An 18558-nucleotide genomic window follows, 5' to 3' on the forward strand; every position below is an offset into this window, starting at 1 on the left:
CTACAAATGAAGACAATATATCTTTGTTATTAGTGGTGTGATTAGTTGCTCCAGAATCAATAAGCCAATTACTATTTTCATCCTGCTGTGTGTTAGTGTTGTCTTGTTTATTTAATCCATTCAATGAACCAGATTTTCTATCCTTTGAATTATCTCTGCCCCCTCTATTGTCTTTGTAATTTGGTGGGCTTCTGTATCTATGTCTATCCATGGAAGACTGTCTATAATTGTATTTGTTTCTATATTCTGACCTATGTCTTTCTTTTGAAATTTTGGGGCAATCCCTTCTATTGTGTTCCCTGGATCCACAGTTATGACATTTAAATGTTTCATTATATTTTTCTTGGAAAGCTACTTTCCTATATGTTTTGTGTTCTATGTGATTGTTAGAACGATTCCTTCTTGAATTGTCTTCTGCTATTAATTTATTGGATAAACTTTCTATGGATAAGTATCCTAGATTGATTGTGTCTAAATGTGACATATAATTGTCCGATGATGGATCAAGTGAGTTGATAATAACACTTTTCATTGTTTGATCTGAAATCACCTCCCCCCTTAAATGCAGCTCAGCTCTTATTTTGTTTAAAGATATTAAATGCTCACTTATGGAAACCCCTGGTTTTACCCTAGATGAAAAGAAATCTTTAGACATCCTTGTGGTGGTAGCTACACTGTCACTGTAAAACAAATTGAACATGCATTGAATAATTTCTGACACAGTCATATTTTGCTTAATGCTATGATACATTGCAGGAGACACGCTAGATATTAATAAGAAAAATGCTCTATGGTGTAAGCAGTCTATTTTTAGAGTCCAAGGTCTTTTTGGGGGACTAGTGATAAAAAACAGTAAGTTTTCCTTCATAAAGACAACCTGGAGCTGCTGATACCATTCTTGCAAATTAATGCCATCTACCCTTAGCTTTGGGAAGTCACTGGGTAAATTTCCGACATTATTAGGTCCATTACTTACAACCTGAGGTAGTCCGTGGTCTCACAAATGCAGAAAGTTACAAAACGGCGTGGGGATGCTCGCAACGAGCCTGCACGGTCTCCTCGCCAGTTCATGTCTTCCCGGACCGTCTGCGTAGTCTCGCGCATGCGCGTTGTTCATTTCTTCCATGGAGTCGTCGTGAAAGGTTCTCCTCACCGCGGCTCGCTCGTTCTGCTCCTCCTCAGATGAATCGGTCTCTGGTTCGATTTTCTCCTGGTCATCATTTTCATCTATAATTTCTTCGTCTTCAGTGGTGTATTCTTCGGATTCTCTCGAAATTGCGTTTGTGGATTCGTTGAATATTTCTTGTTCTGTTTCCATTTCTTTGCTGTATGCCCTGGTGTTGGGCCTATCTTTCTTAGACATTTTTAAGTTTTTATTGAGTCAATTAACCATCCTCTGCTACCAGCTTGTTGCAATATTTTCAGGATCAGACTCAATAAATTTAGTAAGAGTTAAAGGTTTAAATATATCTCCTTTTATTTACAATAGGCATTCTATATTCACTGAATATTCATAGGTAGAAGCGAGTAAATGGGGGCAAACAGCTCCTTATATATACAATGGGTGGAGCTAGATGTGGGAGTGGTGAATCATGAATACATTAAGAAGTGAAGAATAAGTTAACCCCTGATACCCCGTTCATATATTATTTACACATTATAGAATAAGGCATTTACATCTGACATAAATATATCATAAGCTTTTGCAAAAGGGTTCTCCCATGGAGAGAAAATGTCTTACAGCTCCAAATCCATGGTTTAAATACATTTTCAAGCAATCAGCAAAACAATTAAAACATATCCCCCACTTATCATTGTTTTTCGGATGTTACATAACATTTTGGCTTTCTCAGAAACATTTTTCCCGATTTAGAATTTCCCCTTGGAGGGGCATTTCCCTCATAAAAATACCCTTTCAATATGTCCTTAACTAAAACAATTATTTGGAACAGGGCATCTTCCTTCCTTCTTCTAATTTAGCTTGGGTCAGCCTGACCCAACTCAGAATGTACTAACTTAAATTTATGGTGTTATTTCCTATGACTGGCTCAGCATCACCATGGTCACATGATCAAAATTTGGGTGTTTAGCAAACCAAATGCTATATTTTTATATGGGTTGCAGCACCCTGAAGTCCTGTGATCACTATTTGTTCCTTCCCAGCCAGCTTTCAACAATCAAGTCAACGGAGGATTTTCTCAACAACTATGTGATTCGTTCAACAACTGCAGTGTTTCACTTAACAGCCATGTCAAAATGATCATCAAATCAGGTGTAAGTCACCTAACAACTGCCTTGTTTAGCAATAGAAACGTTGGGCCCAATTGTGGCCATAAATTGAGAATTACTGTACAATATGCGGCAGTAAAATTATTATCAAGACCTTGAACAAGGAGATCCTGTTCAAGAAAATATAGGTTTCCACATAGGAACCAATTTGTTCTGCACAATAATAATATTAGTAATCTTACTGGAATATCTCTCTTTAAAATATCCTATAGAGTATCTATATCTCCTTTTAAAGAATGAGGTAATTATAGCCAGATGATTGATTCTAGCAGAGGAATTGATATTATTAACATTTCTAAAATCCTTGTTTTCTTCTGTTCCTTGGAACTTATGAAGAATTGGAAAAGTAGTTAAGGAATATTTGGCTAATTACAGGGGAAATAAACTGATCCTTAGACAAATGCTACAGACTTTGGCTAAAAAAAGATGGCTCACATCTATAGAATGGAATGGAATGGAACGGAACGGAACGGAATGGAACGGAATGGAACAGAATACAATAACAGAGTTGGAAGGGACCTACTGGTCTTCTAGTCCAAGTCTCTGCTCAGACAGGAAACCCTACACCACTTCAGACAAATGGCTATCCAATCTCTTCTTAAAAACTTCCAGTGTTGGAGCATTCACAACTTCTGGAGGCAAGTTGTTCCACTAATTAATTGTTCTAACTGGCAGTAAATTTATCTTTCCTACTACTTTCTCCTACTGGTATCTTATGATTATATTCCTTTGTTATTTATATGTTCACTGAGAGCTTATGCACCGGAGACAAATTCATTGTGTGTCCCATCACAATTAGTCAATAAAGAATATTTTATATTCTATCACTTTAGCATTATTTCCCTCTCTCAAATTAGACCTCAGCAAATATGCTTTAGTTTATTTTATGACAAATGTAAGAGCTTCAAATACTTGGGAAGCATTATCTTGAGCTATGAATTTTGGAATAAAGAAATTAACTCCAGAATCAGCAAGATTAGCTTAGCTATGGGACAGCTATATACTAGAGTGACACAATGTCCTTATCTCCACAAAACTGAAAATTTACAAAGTTGTGGTTATCCCTTCCTTCAATTAATGACGTGAAAGGCTCTATATAGAACCTGTATAGAGAGGCTGTATACTCTCTATACAGGTTCGATACAGGTTCTGGAGAGAAAGAAGAAGAGAGGTGAGGAGAGGAGAGGAGAGGAGAGGAGAGGAGAGGAGAGGAGAGGAGAGGAGAGGAGAGGAGCGGAGAGGAGAGGAGAGGAGAGAAAAAAGAAAACCCCAAGAATTATTTTGTTATTTCAGTGTTTTCACATGTTCCAACTTATTTGCCCATGAATGGAGTACTAGAATGGAACAAAAAAGAATTTAAGGATTTCAAATGAGCATTGTTGACCTTCCTATCTTTATTAAATAGATCTTGATTGCATATATTTTTTTCTGCATATGATAAAATAGTAAAGACTTGTAGCACGAATGGAATTCTACAATTAAATTGGAAGGAGTGCTCTAAATCAGAGATCTCCAACCTTTATGGCTTGTTGGACTGGTGGAGGCAGCAGGATAGGGGGGGGAAAAGGATGATTTTGTGCACAAATGCATGCCGCTTTCACAAATGTAGCTTCATATGCATGTGCACTTGCACACTCAGCCACTGGTTCTGTGTGCCAATTCCGAACTTAGTTGGGCTGTGGCCCAACATTAAGCCGCAGTCGGCGACCCCTGCTCTGAATGATAGTGTCAGTGTGCGCGCACCCACGAGCAAACTGGTAGCAACCAAAATTGAAACCCACTACTGATTATGTGTCTACAAGGAATGTAAGGAAATGGATTAAAAAAATGACTTGAAATGAGAAAAAGAACTAATTTTTTTTTTTTTGCAGCAAATACAATGTGGAAAAATATGGGTCTCCCATATCTTAGAAATGTTTCTGTTCTGAAATTGATTTATTTTCTTTATAAATTAAAGTGTCTCCACAATTAAAAACTTGTCTCCACTGGTCTTCCTTCCTTCCTTCCTTCCTTCCTTCCTTCCTTCCTTCCTTCCTTCCTTCCTTCCTTCCTTCCTTCCTTTTTCTTTCTTTCTTTCTTTCGAATCACCCACTGTTTCCATCCCAAATGACTCTAAGCCACTTAAAGACCTGCTCCCATTAACGAAGTTAAAAAGAAATGTCAATGTCATGATATAATTAGATTACAAATACAATCACCCAGGTGCTGAAAGGCCCCTCAAAAGAAGAAATAGAGGAGGTAGGGGACATATAACATGATGGCTCGACTTCTCTTTGGTTCTTTGGAAAAAGTTTAAGTGGGGTAGTTCTAGCAAAATGTTTCATGTTTGGCATTTGTTGACTGGAATTGCTTTTTTTTCTGTCTCTCTCTCTCTCTCTACTTCCAATACTGTTTTCAGTTATGACTGTTTTGTTTAAGTCCATGAATATCATCATTCTATTTTGCTACTCAAAGTCTCTGGGGAGCTTCGCTGAACGTCTATTGATTTCCCCTATAATTACCTATAGAGTCTTAGCTTTGTAGCTTCTTCTCAAATCCCTGGGGATGTCCAAGGGACAATCCAAAAGAACAGGTCAAGATTGGAAATTGTTATTAATTATGGGACCTTAGAGCTAGAAATGTGACAATCTGTTCTTTGAGAAAAGATATATATGGAAGCTATTCTAATTAGTGAGAGGGGTTATTATTGTTATTATTTTGTCGTGTTTCATTGCTACAGACAGAACTAGTTCAAATGTGGTGACACAGGTATTCTCGAAGAAGATGATATTTTTCATTGCAGTAATGGCAGGATTACTGCCAGGGTTGACATGCCATACTCCTCGGATTAATGCATGTGCTATGGGGAAACTTCCCCATATGAAGCACAAGTATTTTTTATCAGGCGATTTTATAATGGCTGGGATACTGTCTCAGTTCTACATGATATCTGATCCAGTGCATTTCAGAAGGCATCCTTCTGAAGAATTGGTTGATGAGCCCATGTAAAGACTTTCTCTTCTTAACTGTAGCATATCTCAAATCAGATATTCTTCTGTAATAGGATGCTTGGACTGAGTTAATTAGTATTATTATTTGCAACATAAATTATTTCTTCTGTTTCTTGCTGGTTAGTTCCTTCATTGTAAATATAGATTGCTACCCCACTGATATTTCTTACCTGCCAAATAAATAATGAACACATTTGGTGTTTTGGGGATTAAAAATCCATATGAAGCTTTTCTCACTTACTTACTGTTGTACTAATCACCAATGCTTTTTTATCGAATCACTCTTTGTTGCCAATTGAATGTCAACATTTCATGATGTAATGGTTGCTGTGAATATTAGGGAATGATGGTGTTATATAGCACTTGAACGTGATATCTAAAGAGGTGCCTCATGAAGCATGGAGCACAGATGTAGGGTCTGTCTGCCCTAATGTAAGAGCTATCTCTATACTTAGGATAAGGAAGCTGCATGAAGGTTCTTATATACAACATTTACCGTCAAGCATGATTCAAAACAGATTTTTCACTTAGTTGCTCTATCTGATCTTTATGGAGAGGTTCATCAGCATAGCCTTATATCAATTTGAGAATATAACATTTCTCCATTCTCTCTCTCTCTCTCTCTCTCTCTCTCTCTCTCTCTCTCTCTCTCTCTCTCTCTCTCTCTCTCTCTCTCTCTCTCTCTCTCTCTCTCACACACACACACACACACACACCTCCCAAAAAACCAACCAGTTGGAAAATAAAACAGCTAAAGATAGAAAACCAGAAGCATGTCTGACAATTACAGTTAGATGATAGTAAGATTATTAATGTAAAGCAATTCATCTGTTTTCTTGTGAAAATTCTATACAATGAATGAATCATAACAGCCAGTCTTCATCTAGTGAAAAATTGTACTTCTATGTTTTTCCTAAGAGCATTTTCTCTTTCCTTTAAAATAATGTGTTGGACACTCTGAAATATTTCTGCAGACTATTTCCATTATTATGCAAGTGTTTTATTAGATTCCATACTTACATTACCTCTCATGTAATTTATACATCACTCATATGATTGAGTACATCTGTAGAAATGGAAAACATTTTTGAGGCATTTACATGATTTCCTGAATGGTAGTGTGTACAATCAAGTTTTGTGTGTAGTGTTTAGTTCAAAATAAAGTATATGTAATGTCACATTCTGTGAGAAATGAAATATGTTTATAATGAATGAAAGAGCCATAACAGTCAGGCTTCATCAACTAAAAAAATGTACTTTTATGTTTTTCCAAAGAGCATTTTCTCCTTTATCAAAAATCATGTTTTTAATACTCTGAAATATTTTTCCAGACTATTTGAAATAAAGTATTTCATTAGATTTCATACCGTTATATTAGAACATTGTACAGTTTCTGAGCGTATTTACATGGTTAATTTAGGCATTTACATGAATAACTTACATGTGTAGTGTTCAGTTGCAATATTTAAAAATTTTATATAATGTCACATTCTTTGAGAACTGAAATATGTTTTGGAATATATCTCTTATTGCAGATTTTTCCTACAGAACTATCAACATATTCTGGCATTGGCTTTAGCTGTAAAAGAGGTCAATGAAAACAACCACATTTTACCCAATGTGACTCTGGGTATGCACCTCTCTAATAATTATTTCTTGGCGAGATGGACATACTTGGCTTCAATGGAGCTTCTCTCAACACGGGGCAGATTCATCCCCAATTATAAGTGTGATGCCAAGGATAGGGCAATATCTGTTATTGCAGGAACTAACTCTCACATCTATCAGCACATGGCAAATGTTTTGAATGTCTACAAGATGCCCCAGGTAAGATTTGCCCTTGAATGAAATGTAATGGGCTGTGAGAAGAGCCTTGAGAGACAGGAGGAAGAGCCACATACTAGACAATGATCTGATCAAAAGCATCTGAGCCCTAACCAGAAAAGAAATTTGGGGAAGAAACTCAGAATGGACTCTTTCTTGTTCTTTCGAATATGCCCCAGGTAAGATTTGCCCTTGAATGAAATGTAATGGACTGTGAGAAGAGCCTTGAGAGACAGGAGGAAGAGCCACATACTAGACAATGATCTGATCAAAAGCATCTGAGCCCTAACCAGAAAAGAAATTTGGGGAAGAAACTCAGAATGGACTCTTTCTTGTTCTTTCGAATATAAAGGGAGAGGAGAATTCTTTTAGACTTGCAAAATCAGAAAACCAAAATCACAAACACTAAACATACTTTTATTGTAAGTTTCAGTAACAGAAGCCCACAAGTTTGAAATCAATGCTCCCCATCCTTTTACATTTTGAAAGTTACATTTACAAATTCAAGAAAACAATTACATAATTATTTTTTGTTAAATTTTGTAATTTGGAAATAAAGTGGCCATCCAAACAGAAATGAAAAAAAAATGTGGTGGCTAGATGAGATATTTTAGATACTGTCCTTGATACAGTCTGAATCCAAACCAATTAATAGATTATAATTCCTTGACTGACTTATAAATACACTTTATATAAGTATTGATAGATTTTTGTGAATATATTTTCTTACCATATTTTAATAATCACATGCATTCATGATTAAAAAATTCAAGTTGTTATTATTTGGGAATTTCAGGTCACAAAAAGGTTGCTACTCCACATTTTCAAAAGCCTGTTTGAAAGAGGGGAGGGAAATTCTTTGATTTATAGTATGCATTCTCTTGGGATTGCTATAAAATAAAATGGAAAGTTAGCGGCAGATACATGACCCAAATGTGAAATAACTGAAGTGAAAAGAGGAAATTCATTCTATGTGCTTCAGAGGTGCTTTTTTCAAAAAGCAACTGGACTTTGCTTTACTTTCACTTCTCATTCAAGAAGCTTCCTCACTTGATCAGAACCAAAGTTGGTTTGGCTGCAACTGCTAAAAAAGCCAACACAGTCCTAAGCTGCATCAACAGAGGCATAGAATCAAGTTCACATGAAGTCTTAGTATCACTTTATAAGGCCTTAGTTAGACCACACTTGGAATATTGCATCCAGTTTTGGTCACCATGATATAAAAAAAGATGTTGAGGCTCTGGAAAGAGTGTAAAAAAGAGCAATTAAGATGATTATGGGACTGGAGGCTAAAACATATGAAAAACAATTGCAGGAATTGGATATGTCTAGTCTAGTGAAAAGAAGGACTAGGGGTGACATGGTAGCAGAAGAGGGAGTCAACTTATATTCCAAAGCACCCGAAGGCAAAACAGAAACAATGGACGGAAACTAATCATGGAGAGAAGCAACCTAGAACTAAGGAGAAATTTCCTGACTGAGAACAATCGACCAGTGGAACAGTTGGTCTTCAGGGGTTGTGAGTCTTCCATCACTGGAGGCTTTTAAGAAGAAATTGGACATCATTTTTCCTAAATGGTTTAGGGTCTCCTCTTTGAGCAGGGGGTTGGAATAGAAGACCTCCAAGGTCCCTTCCTACTCTGATGATGGTGATGGTGATGATGTTGATCAGGACTGAAGAAGCTTCTTTGATGAGAAGCAAATATATGCTTCCTCAAAGAAAAGCAAAATCCACAGGATCCAATCTGGGTCAATCACTGGGGCCAGAGGTTTTGTCTTCCAAGCTTTTGGACTCATGTTAGAGCCCATCTTTGGGGAACTTCTCTCTAGCAGATTGTGTGCTGTTCTATGTGTGGTATTTATAGTGCTTGTTGTAAGAAATTTTTAAGATGTTGATTGGGTTTGTTGATGGCTGGCTTTTACGTCATTTGCTGTCATTTGTTTGTGTTGCCCAGCCCTCACCTTCTAAGTACTTAATAGGCTGGTGGTAAATCACCACTCCTGTTGAAGTCCAGTTGCCTTTTGAAAGTCCAGTTGCCTTTTGAAAAAACACATTTGAGACAACCATGACCTGATTGAGAATCTCCATAGACATTCACTCTGCCCTTCTAGTAACTGGTATATAGCAACATATATCCATATTTGAATGTATACTCATATGCATCCACATTAGGATACAGGAAGTATGAGATGGGAACTAAGCAAAGCTAGAGGATGGGTAGGGTGCACAATGAACACAAAACAGTGTTCTTATGCTGTTCAATTGACATAAGATCTCATCTATATCTCACCATGACTTCATTGCTTTATTTTTAATTTATTTATTTATTTATTTACTGTTTTCTATGAAAAGAAAGGCTAAGGAAATTTTGGGATGGATTTCCTTCCTTAATCCCAACCAAACCATTTTAGCCCTTAATATTTCTGGTCCATTTTCAGTATAACATTGCCTGAATTAATGCATTTCTGAGGTCTCTGCCTTTGTATTTATCCTACGATAATGAAAATTCTGCACACCAGTTCTTTCTGAATATGATTACCATATTTTTTGCTTCATAAGACGCACCTAGGTTTCAAGAAGGAAAAGATGAAAACAAAATATGAACATGGAGCACCATCTCACTGTGAATATGGAGCATTGAATATGGAGCAGTAGTGTAGGGACGGCAGGAGACGAAGCCTGAGAGGACCACAGATAGGTGTCCTCTCATGTGCCAGCTCTGCCTACTGACTCCTGCACTGAGGAAAAGAGACAGAGGAGGCGGGGTTCAGCACCGTAAAAGGACCCCGCCATCGCGGCCCAGCTGCAATTTACCATATTCACTCCATAAGATGCACAGACATTTCCACCCACTTTTTTGGGGGGGAGGGAAGTACGTCTTATGGTGTGAAAAATACAGTAGATCTTGGTTATTATGGAAGATCATAAATTAAGAGCAGATATTTTTCAAAAACAATGAATATTTCATTTTGGAAAATCATGTTCCCTTTTTTCTATATACAGCTGATATATGGATCTTCTCTAATGATAGATGACAAGATACAAACTGTTTTCTTTCATCGTTTTTTCCCAAATGGTGACCAACAGATTATGGGTATTCTCCACTTATTGCTGCATTTAAGGTGGACATGGATTGGTCTGATTCTCCAACCTGAGGAGAGTGAAAAGAGATTCATACAAGATGCTATTATTTTGTATTCTCAGAAAGGTATCTGCTTTGACTTCATGGAAGAGATGGGCAAGGAAACATTTTCTAATGATATTGCAGGAGCATTTAATGACTTTGGTAAAATGTACATGATTATTATGAAGAGCACTACCAATGTCATTATCCTCTATTGTGAAAACCAAGTCACAGCCATTTTTAGAATGTTGCCCTATTATACAGAATTGGAAGAGATGCCCATTGAGAGAAAAGATAAAGTTTGGATAATGCCAGCCCAGATGGAGTTTACATCCCTTCCCTTTCAAAAATATAGGGGTATGGACATTTTCCATGGTGTTATAACTTTTGCAATTTCTTCGAAGGAGATTTCTGGATTCGACAAATTCCTTCAGATGAGAAACCCAACTTCTGAAGTGGAAGACCATTTAATGAGAGTGTTCTGGGAAAAGGCTTTTGAATGCTCGTTTTCTAAAGATAATTTAGATGAAGATGCTGGAATGCTGTGCACTGGAGAAGAGAAGTTGGAGAATCTACCCAAGTCTGTGTTTGACACCACCATGACTGGGCAGAGTTACAGCATCTATAATGCAGTCTATGGTGTAGCACATGGTTTACAAGCCATGCTTTCCTCCAAGTCCAAACACAGAGCAAGGCCAGAAGTTGGGAGAGAAACATTGTCGACTCAAAAAACATGGCAGGTAACAAAAGGATAAATTAAACATTTCCTATTGCCCTTCTTTCTAATGCAATGAGCTCCACCACTGTGGATATGGCCAATAAAAACATCAAACTAATGATTTTTAAGTCTTGTATGACTCAATTTTCCTCATCCTTCCAAGATTTAAAAAGTTTTGCAATTGGGAATAGATAACAATTTATAATAATATGGAGGGAAAGGTTTATGATTTACCTTATGGAGGGAAAGGTTTAGATGCTGCAGTATCTGTCTGGTTGATAGAGGTGCAAAGGATGAAGGTTAGAGGAACATTAATTCTATGAAAGTTCCCAATCATGTTAAAGGGATGACACATAAATTAATACCAATTATTCTTTCTTTCTTTCTTTCTTTCTTTCTTTCTTTCTTTCTTTCTTTCTTTCTTTCTTTCTTTCTTTCTTTCTTTCTTCCTACCTTCCTTCCTTCCTTCCTTCCTTCCTTCCTTCCTTCCTTCCTTTCTTCCTTAATTTCTCTTTCTTTCTTTTTTCTTCCTTTCTTTTTCTATCTATCTATCTATCTATCTATCTATCTATCTATCTATCTATCTATCATTTAACTAACTAACTAACTATCATTTATCTATCAATCATCTACCTTTCCTTTCCTTACCATTCCATTCCCCTTCCTTCCCCTCTCCCTAATTTTCTTTTTCTTTTTCACTTCACTTCAATTATTAATTGACTACCTCTGCTTCTGTTTAGCTCCATCGCTATTTGAGAACCATCTCATTTAATAACACGGCAGGACAGAAAATTTCCTTTAATGAAAATGGGGATCTAGAGACTGGATTTGACATTATCAACTGGGTCACCTTCCCAAACAAGACCTTTGTTAAAGTCAAAGTTGGAAAGATCGACCCAACAACTTCTCCAGATAAGCTATTCACTATTTCTGTACAAGACATCACCTGGCCTACCATGTTTAAACAGGTATTTCCTGTTCTGATTTCATACTGTGTGTTCTTTCCCATCCCTTCTTGTTCACAGAATTATTGATTTGAATGGATGTTACCCTTAAAGTTGTCAGACCAGAGACAACAGGGAGCTTGAAATACAAAGACTGAAATTTTAAGTCAGGCTTAAAATATTTTTCTGGTATCTCCTTGTCAAATTTTTATGGTTTTCGCAGAACTTAATTCAATACCTAGAGTCTTTTTTTGTATTTCAAAATTGCCTAGTTAAGATACACGTACACACACAAAAGACACACACAAGTTAAAGTCATTAAAGCTACATATGATGTAATTCACAACATTTCAACACGGATGGTGTGAAAAGTTTAATGCCTTAAAGTTTAAAGTGCATGCTGGGAGATTTGCATCACAAGAGGATATGTTTGGAAAATCCATGTTTTATTTTGCCAACCATGTTTCTGAATATTATTCAAGCTGCCTTTCTAGAATCTATGCAATTTGAAGTTACGTTTCATTTTAAAGGGACAATATCTTTTCTGAAACCCTTGATGTTAATGTCATTGAAAAAAGTTGTGAAAAAAGAAGTAAAAAAGTCATTTGATTGAGGACATATTCTAGTTAGTGGTTATTATATGCTGTGGTTGGCTAAAGCTGGTCTGCCTCTTTGGAAGGCATGTAGACTTCTGCTTCTCCCTTCTCAGTTATGGTTGTAGTAGTTTCTGAGTGCTTTGCTCAATCCATCAACAGTTTTGGTCTCAACTCTTTCACGTACAACTGCCTGCTGTAGCTCTCCAACACACTCTTTTATCTCTTCTACTGCCACCCACTGATCTTCTTTTTAAAGTTATATTTCGTTTCTTTCCTAGGGTTAATTTCTTCTATATGTATTCTGCATTTCTACCTTTTTTTTCCCCCTTTCTTGCTGTCTGTTGTATATTCAAGCAAGCATGGAGGTAGATCTACTCTTTTATCTCTTCATTTTTAATCCAGATTTTTCATTTTGTTTTTTGCTTTCTGAACCAATCTTCCTCCTAGGACCAGCAAAAGAATGAGCCATCTACCATTTTGAGTAGACAGGAAATAATAAGTTTATCCTCACCCTGTGGCTAAGGAACTGGGAATGCTATTTCTAGTCACATTTCCTTTCCCTCTTTTAGAAGCAAAAAAAATTCTCCACATTTGCTGGTTCACTCTGACAAGTATCCTCATATGCCATCCTCAAACTCTGCTTTCCTCAGTATCTTATATACTGGGATTCTGGTCTGTCAGATTAGCTCTTTTATTATGGTGTGGGTGGGGTTCAGAAGTGGAGTGGTGACTCGAGCCTTTAAAAAAGGAATTCAGCAAAGGAATAATGAAATGGTGAATACAGAGATAAATATGATGGATGGGTGGATGGATGGATGGATGGATGGATGGATGGATGGGTAGTTGGGTGGGTGGGTGGGGACTCTGCCAAATTCTGGTTTATACCACAAATGGCAGGAATAATGATAAAACTGTGGCTCCTAATTTGCATCTTTATCCAAAAGTCCTTGAAAGCCATAGTCACCCAAAGGAAAGCAGTTGATGTTAATATTCCTGGCATGGATGAGAAGGAAAAAAAGAAAAGTCAGGGATCATGTCAACCATGGTCCACAGAGATTGCCTCACCATTGTTATAGCCAAAGTAGAGAAATGCATTGAAACTCAGGAGAAAAAGATATTAATCTCTCTTTTGCCATCGAAACGCCATCGAGACTCTGACTATTGGGGGAGAACTGCTGTCCCCCATGGAGAGGGCTTGCAACTTGGGTGTCCTCCTGGATTCACGGCTGTCTTTAGAAGAGCACTTGACGCCGTGACCAGGAGGATTTTCCATCAGGTCTACCTGATTCGCCAGTTGCGTCCCTTTCTGGATCGGGACTCCTTAAACACGGTCACTCATACCCTCGTCACTTCCCGCCTGCACTACTGCAATGCTCTCTACATTGGGCTCCCCTTGAGGAGCACCCAGAAGCTCCAACTGGCACAGAGTGCGGCCGCGCGGGTGGTTATGGGAGCGACGTGGCGCTCCCATGTAACACCTCTCTTGTGTGAGCTGCACCGGCTCCCGGTGGTCTTCCGGGTGCACTTCAAGGTTTTGGTTACCACCTTTAGAGCACTCCATGGCTTAGGGCCTGGTTATTTACGGGACCGCCTGCTGCCGCAAACGGCCTTTCACCAGCCGGTACGCTCTCACAGAGAGGGACTCCTCTGGGTGCTGTTGGCCAAACAATGTCGGCTGGTGGCCCCCAGGGGGAGAGCCTTCTCTGTGGGGGCACCTACTATATGGAATGAGCTCCCCCCGGAGATACGAAGGATCCTGGATCTACGCACCTTCCGCTGCACTCTCAAGACCTTTTTTATTTCATCAGGCTGGTCTGGCCTAACCTCTCCCATTCTCTTTTTAATGTACATTTTAATGTACATTTTAATTTGTTCTTAAGCTGGGGTTTTAAATTTGTCTTGGGCTAAATTGATTTAATTCGATTTTACTTCTGCTCTTAAATTTCTGTATTCTATGTGTTTTATCCTGTGCCTGTTCACTGCCCTGAGTCCTTCGGGAGTAGGGCAGTATATAAATCAAATAAAAATTAAAAACAAAAACTAAAACTTTCCAACTAATTTTTGTTTGAGAAACAAGCTCTTCTGGATATTTACATTCACCTAGCCAGATATCTTCACATCTCCAATTCTTAGTGTTCCTACCTTCAGTTTTGATTCTAACTCTCATTTCCTTCAGCACATTCATTTATTTGTTATAAATGCTCTAAAACAACACATTTTTGGACCTCTACACTACATTTTTTACAGATATTCCTTGAGGTATGACCCTAATGGAGCCTGCCCATATGACCATATTAGGGTCATATGTCAAAAAAAATCATCAAATGGACCAAACTCAATTTAACAAATTTTAAAAATTAAATTCGTTAATTGACCACTGCCATTGTTAACTTAATCTTGTTAAGTTAATATTAATTAACATTAATAACATGTTAATAATATATATATGATTTAAAATAAAATAAACATCCTAGATCAACAACAGCCACCAAGATTAAATTAAAGGTAAGAGTAAAGGTTCCCCTCATACATATGTGCTAGTCGTTCCCGACTCTAGGGGGAGGTCCTCATCTCTGTTTCAAAGCCAAAGAGCCAGCGCAGTCTGAAGATGTCTCTGTGATCATGTGGCTGGCATGACTAAACACTAAAGGCACATGGAACGCTGTTACCTTCCCACCAAATGTGGATACTATTTTTCTACTTGCAGTTTTTATGTGCTTTTAAACTGCTAGGTTGGCAGAAGCTGAGACAAATAACAGAAGCTTGACCCATTATGCGGCATTAGGGATTTGAACCATTGAACTGCCAACCTTTCGATCGACAATCTCATTGTCTTAGCCGCTGAGCCACCGTGTCCCTAAAATTAAATTATCTACCACAAATAGAATGCATATCTTACAGAAGTACTGCAAAACAGCATACTTTTTAAATTTTTTCTTCCTCTCTTTTTCATTGTAATTCTCTTTTGCTACCTTTAGCTCATTCTGCAGGTTTGTATCTCTGCAGTTCTTTGCAATTTGAAAATAGGAAATTGAGCAATGTCAGGTTTCCAAAAAATGTAGTATTTCTACAAATTATCTACAGTAATATACACTAATCTTCAAAATAAAAGCAAGGAAACACAACACTGTAGAATGCTTGGTGCAGATGCTGGCTAGCATTTCTACAAGCAATTTCAACGCAAATGCAAACAAATTTTATTTTTGAAAAGTACTGTATTTACAAATACAATAGTTTCCGAAGTACAGTACTTAAAAAGAAGCAGAGCAGTTTCCAAAGGGCTTAGAACTTAGAACTCGTGGCATTCCCGGTGTGTCACATGACGTATCAGGACTTTTTCTCCTTCACTAAACCAGGTGGGGGCAGGGTCAGCACGTGATGCATCCGACTCATGGGCTGGGAGTTTGACAGCCCTGTTATAGAGTAACAAAAAAGAACATTTTAAAATACTTACAGAAGCAATTCTCCAGTCCTCAAGCCAGCAAAAAACGATCCTCCAGGCAGCCGAAAATCCTCCACGCAGCACAGAAAGAAACAAAAACAAACTCGGCACTACCTTCAAAATCACCAAATCTTGTTTGGCCATGGGACCAGGAGAAAACACAACCCTGCCAGCTTCAGAAAATTGCATGTCATAACCCCGAATGGCAAAGGGAAGTTACAGAGTAAAAAATGGCTGTCACTGCAGCAGTGACTGAATCCAAGTCACATGGGTACAGAGCCCTCTTTTTGGTCGCAGTTTTGAATTTCTAACAAGTACCCTTTCTGGATACATTCGTTCTTGTGAAAATTTGCTAAATATCTGGGTATTACCTGTATTTAGATGTAAAATACACCCTGACATAGAATTTTCTGATTGAAAACTTGTGATTTTTAATAAATCCTGCTTTCACTTCTTGATAGGTTCAACCTCTTTCTGTATGCAATGACAATTGCTATTCAGGGACCAGGAAGAGGAGAATAGAAGGGAAGCCATTTTGCTGTTATGACTGCATTCCATGTGCAAAAGGGAAAATTTCAAACCAGATGAGTAAGAGCTGCTTTGCGGAGAACTATTCAGACTCCTTACAGTAACTGTGATTCAAAATGCTAATATTTAAACCTCTTAAGGCAGGGGTGTCCAAACTCGTGGCCCATGTGCTGGATGCGGTACACGCTGGTCATACCCACATCTGGTTTAGCGAAGAGGAAAAAAGTTGTGATATGTCACGTGACGATTCCGTGATGATACAATTTTGACACCCCTGTCCAAAGAGGACTTTTATTGCCATGACAGAATGAATGATATTCCTTCATAAATTTAAAAATGAACAGATATTTAGAGAATCCAAAAATAAATGTTTGGTTTGAGTTGTTCTAGATTGTTATAGATAATGGCTTCTGATTAATGCAGAACTAAGTAATTAAAAGATAAGCCCAATGAAAATTTAGTTCTTTTGTAGGATGAGGGATTTTCCCAAGAAAAATAGGAGGGGGGGAAAGGGAGACAGAGAGGGAGAGGAGGGACAATATATATAAAAGAAGAACAGGGTAGAATTGTAATCACAAAACAATGTGTAAGTATTACACATTCTGGCATATTTAAAGCATGGCACTAAATATACAATAAGAGATTATCATTTAATTAATGCCATTACTTAGCTCCTACATGAACTCTCAATCCCAGTACATTGGTATTTCTAGAAATTGACCATGACATTTTCTTTTTCCAGATGCAGTTGATTGCTTTCAATGTTCCGAAGAACACTATGCAAACAAGGCTCAAAATCTATGTATTCTAAAAACTACAACCTTCCTGTCTTACAATGAGCCACTGGGAATCACTTTGGCCACTGTTAGTCTCTTCTTTTCTTTCTTGACAGCTTTGGTGTTGGGAATCTTCATTAAAGAGCAGGACACACCCATAGTCAAAGCCAACAATAGGAATCTCACCTACATTCTTCTCATTGCTCTCCTTCTTTCCTTCCTTTGCAGCTTACTCTTCATTGGGAAACCAGACCAAATGAAATGTCTCTTGCAACAAACTGCTTTTGGTATCATCTTCTCCATAGCCCTTTCTTGCATTTTGGGGAAAACAACCATTGTTGTTATTGCTTTCATGGCCACTAAGCCAGGCTCCAAAATGAGGAAATGGGTGGGGAACAGGTTGGCCAAAGGTATTATCCTATCTTGCTCCATAGCACAATTCACCATTTGTATAGTATGGTTGGCAATTTCTCCCCCATTCCCAGATTTAGACATGTACTCCATGACTGAAGAAATTGTCTTGGAATGTAATGAAGGTTCAGCTATCATGTTTTACCTTGTCCTTGGCTTTATGGGGTTCTTGGCTTCTATCAGCTTCACAGTGGCCTTTCTAGCCAGGCGGTTGCCTGACAGCTTTAATGAAGCCAAATTTATCACCTTCAGCATGTTGGTCTTTTGTAGTGTCTGGGTATCATTTGTCCCAACCTATTTGAGTACAAAGGGAAAATATATGGTGGCCGTGGAGATCTTCTCTATTTTGGCTTCGGCAGCTGGATTACTGGGCTGCATCTTTTTCCCCAAATGCTATATTATTATTTTTAGACCTGATTTGAATACGAAGGGACAGTTAATAAAGAAATGATTCAGAGTTTGCTTATTGGTGTGGAATTAGTGTTCCCCTAATTCCAACAGTAAATGTGGGACTCATTTTATGACAGAATTGTTGACTCAGCGCCATAAATCTAAGCATATAATCTCAACACAAATTTCTATTAAAGATCTCTTACACATAGTGAAGAGGATGTCAGAAGTAACAGCCCAGATGAAATCAAAACTCCAAGGCCAGAAGGTTCCTCAAAGTATAGATTTATTAGGCATGTCATATTGGCACAGCCTGTGAAAACCCAACTCTGAAGCTCCCCAGGTTTTCCCCATCCAGTTCAAAATCCAAAGCTCATCTCCCCTCTACACACAACCATCACATGCCCCAATTAGGTCACAGTCCCAGACCCGAATGACTCCCATCCACATCCTGCCAGGAGCTGGTAAGAGTGTCCTTGGTTTCCAGGAGGAAGAATGTTACTTTTGTTACATGTTTCCCCAGCT

The 18558-nt window shown here is 38.0% G+C and overlaps 1 protein-coding gene across 1 annotated transcript; it reads left to right on the top strand.

Annotated features, from left to right (window-relative positions):
• The first annotated feature begins 5184 nt into the window (after positions 1-5184).
• Positions 5185-18094, top strand: LOC139324435 (vomeronasal type-2 receptor 26-like). Its single transcript, XM_070954148.1, has 6 exons — positions 5185-5273; positions 6815-7106; positions 10108-10968; positions 11687-11914; positions 16390-16516; positions 17199-18094. Exons 1-6 carry the CDS (start codon positions 5185-5187, stop codon positions 18092-18094), a joined length of 2493 nt encoding a protein of 830 aa, XP_070810249.1.
• The last annotated feature ends 464 nt before the right edge of the window (positions 18095-18558 follow it).

This window comes from Pituophis catenifer, unplaced genomic scaffold (genome assembly GCF_029215685.1).
Source record: "Pituophis catenifer annectens isolate HBS135680 unplaced genomic scaffold, rPitCat1.0.hap2 SCAF_15, whole genome shotgun sequence".
In the NCBI taxonomy this organism is placed as follows: Eukaryota; Metazoa; Chordata; class Lepidosauria; order Squamata; family Colubridae; genus Pituophis; species Pituophis catenifer.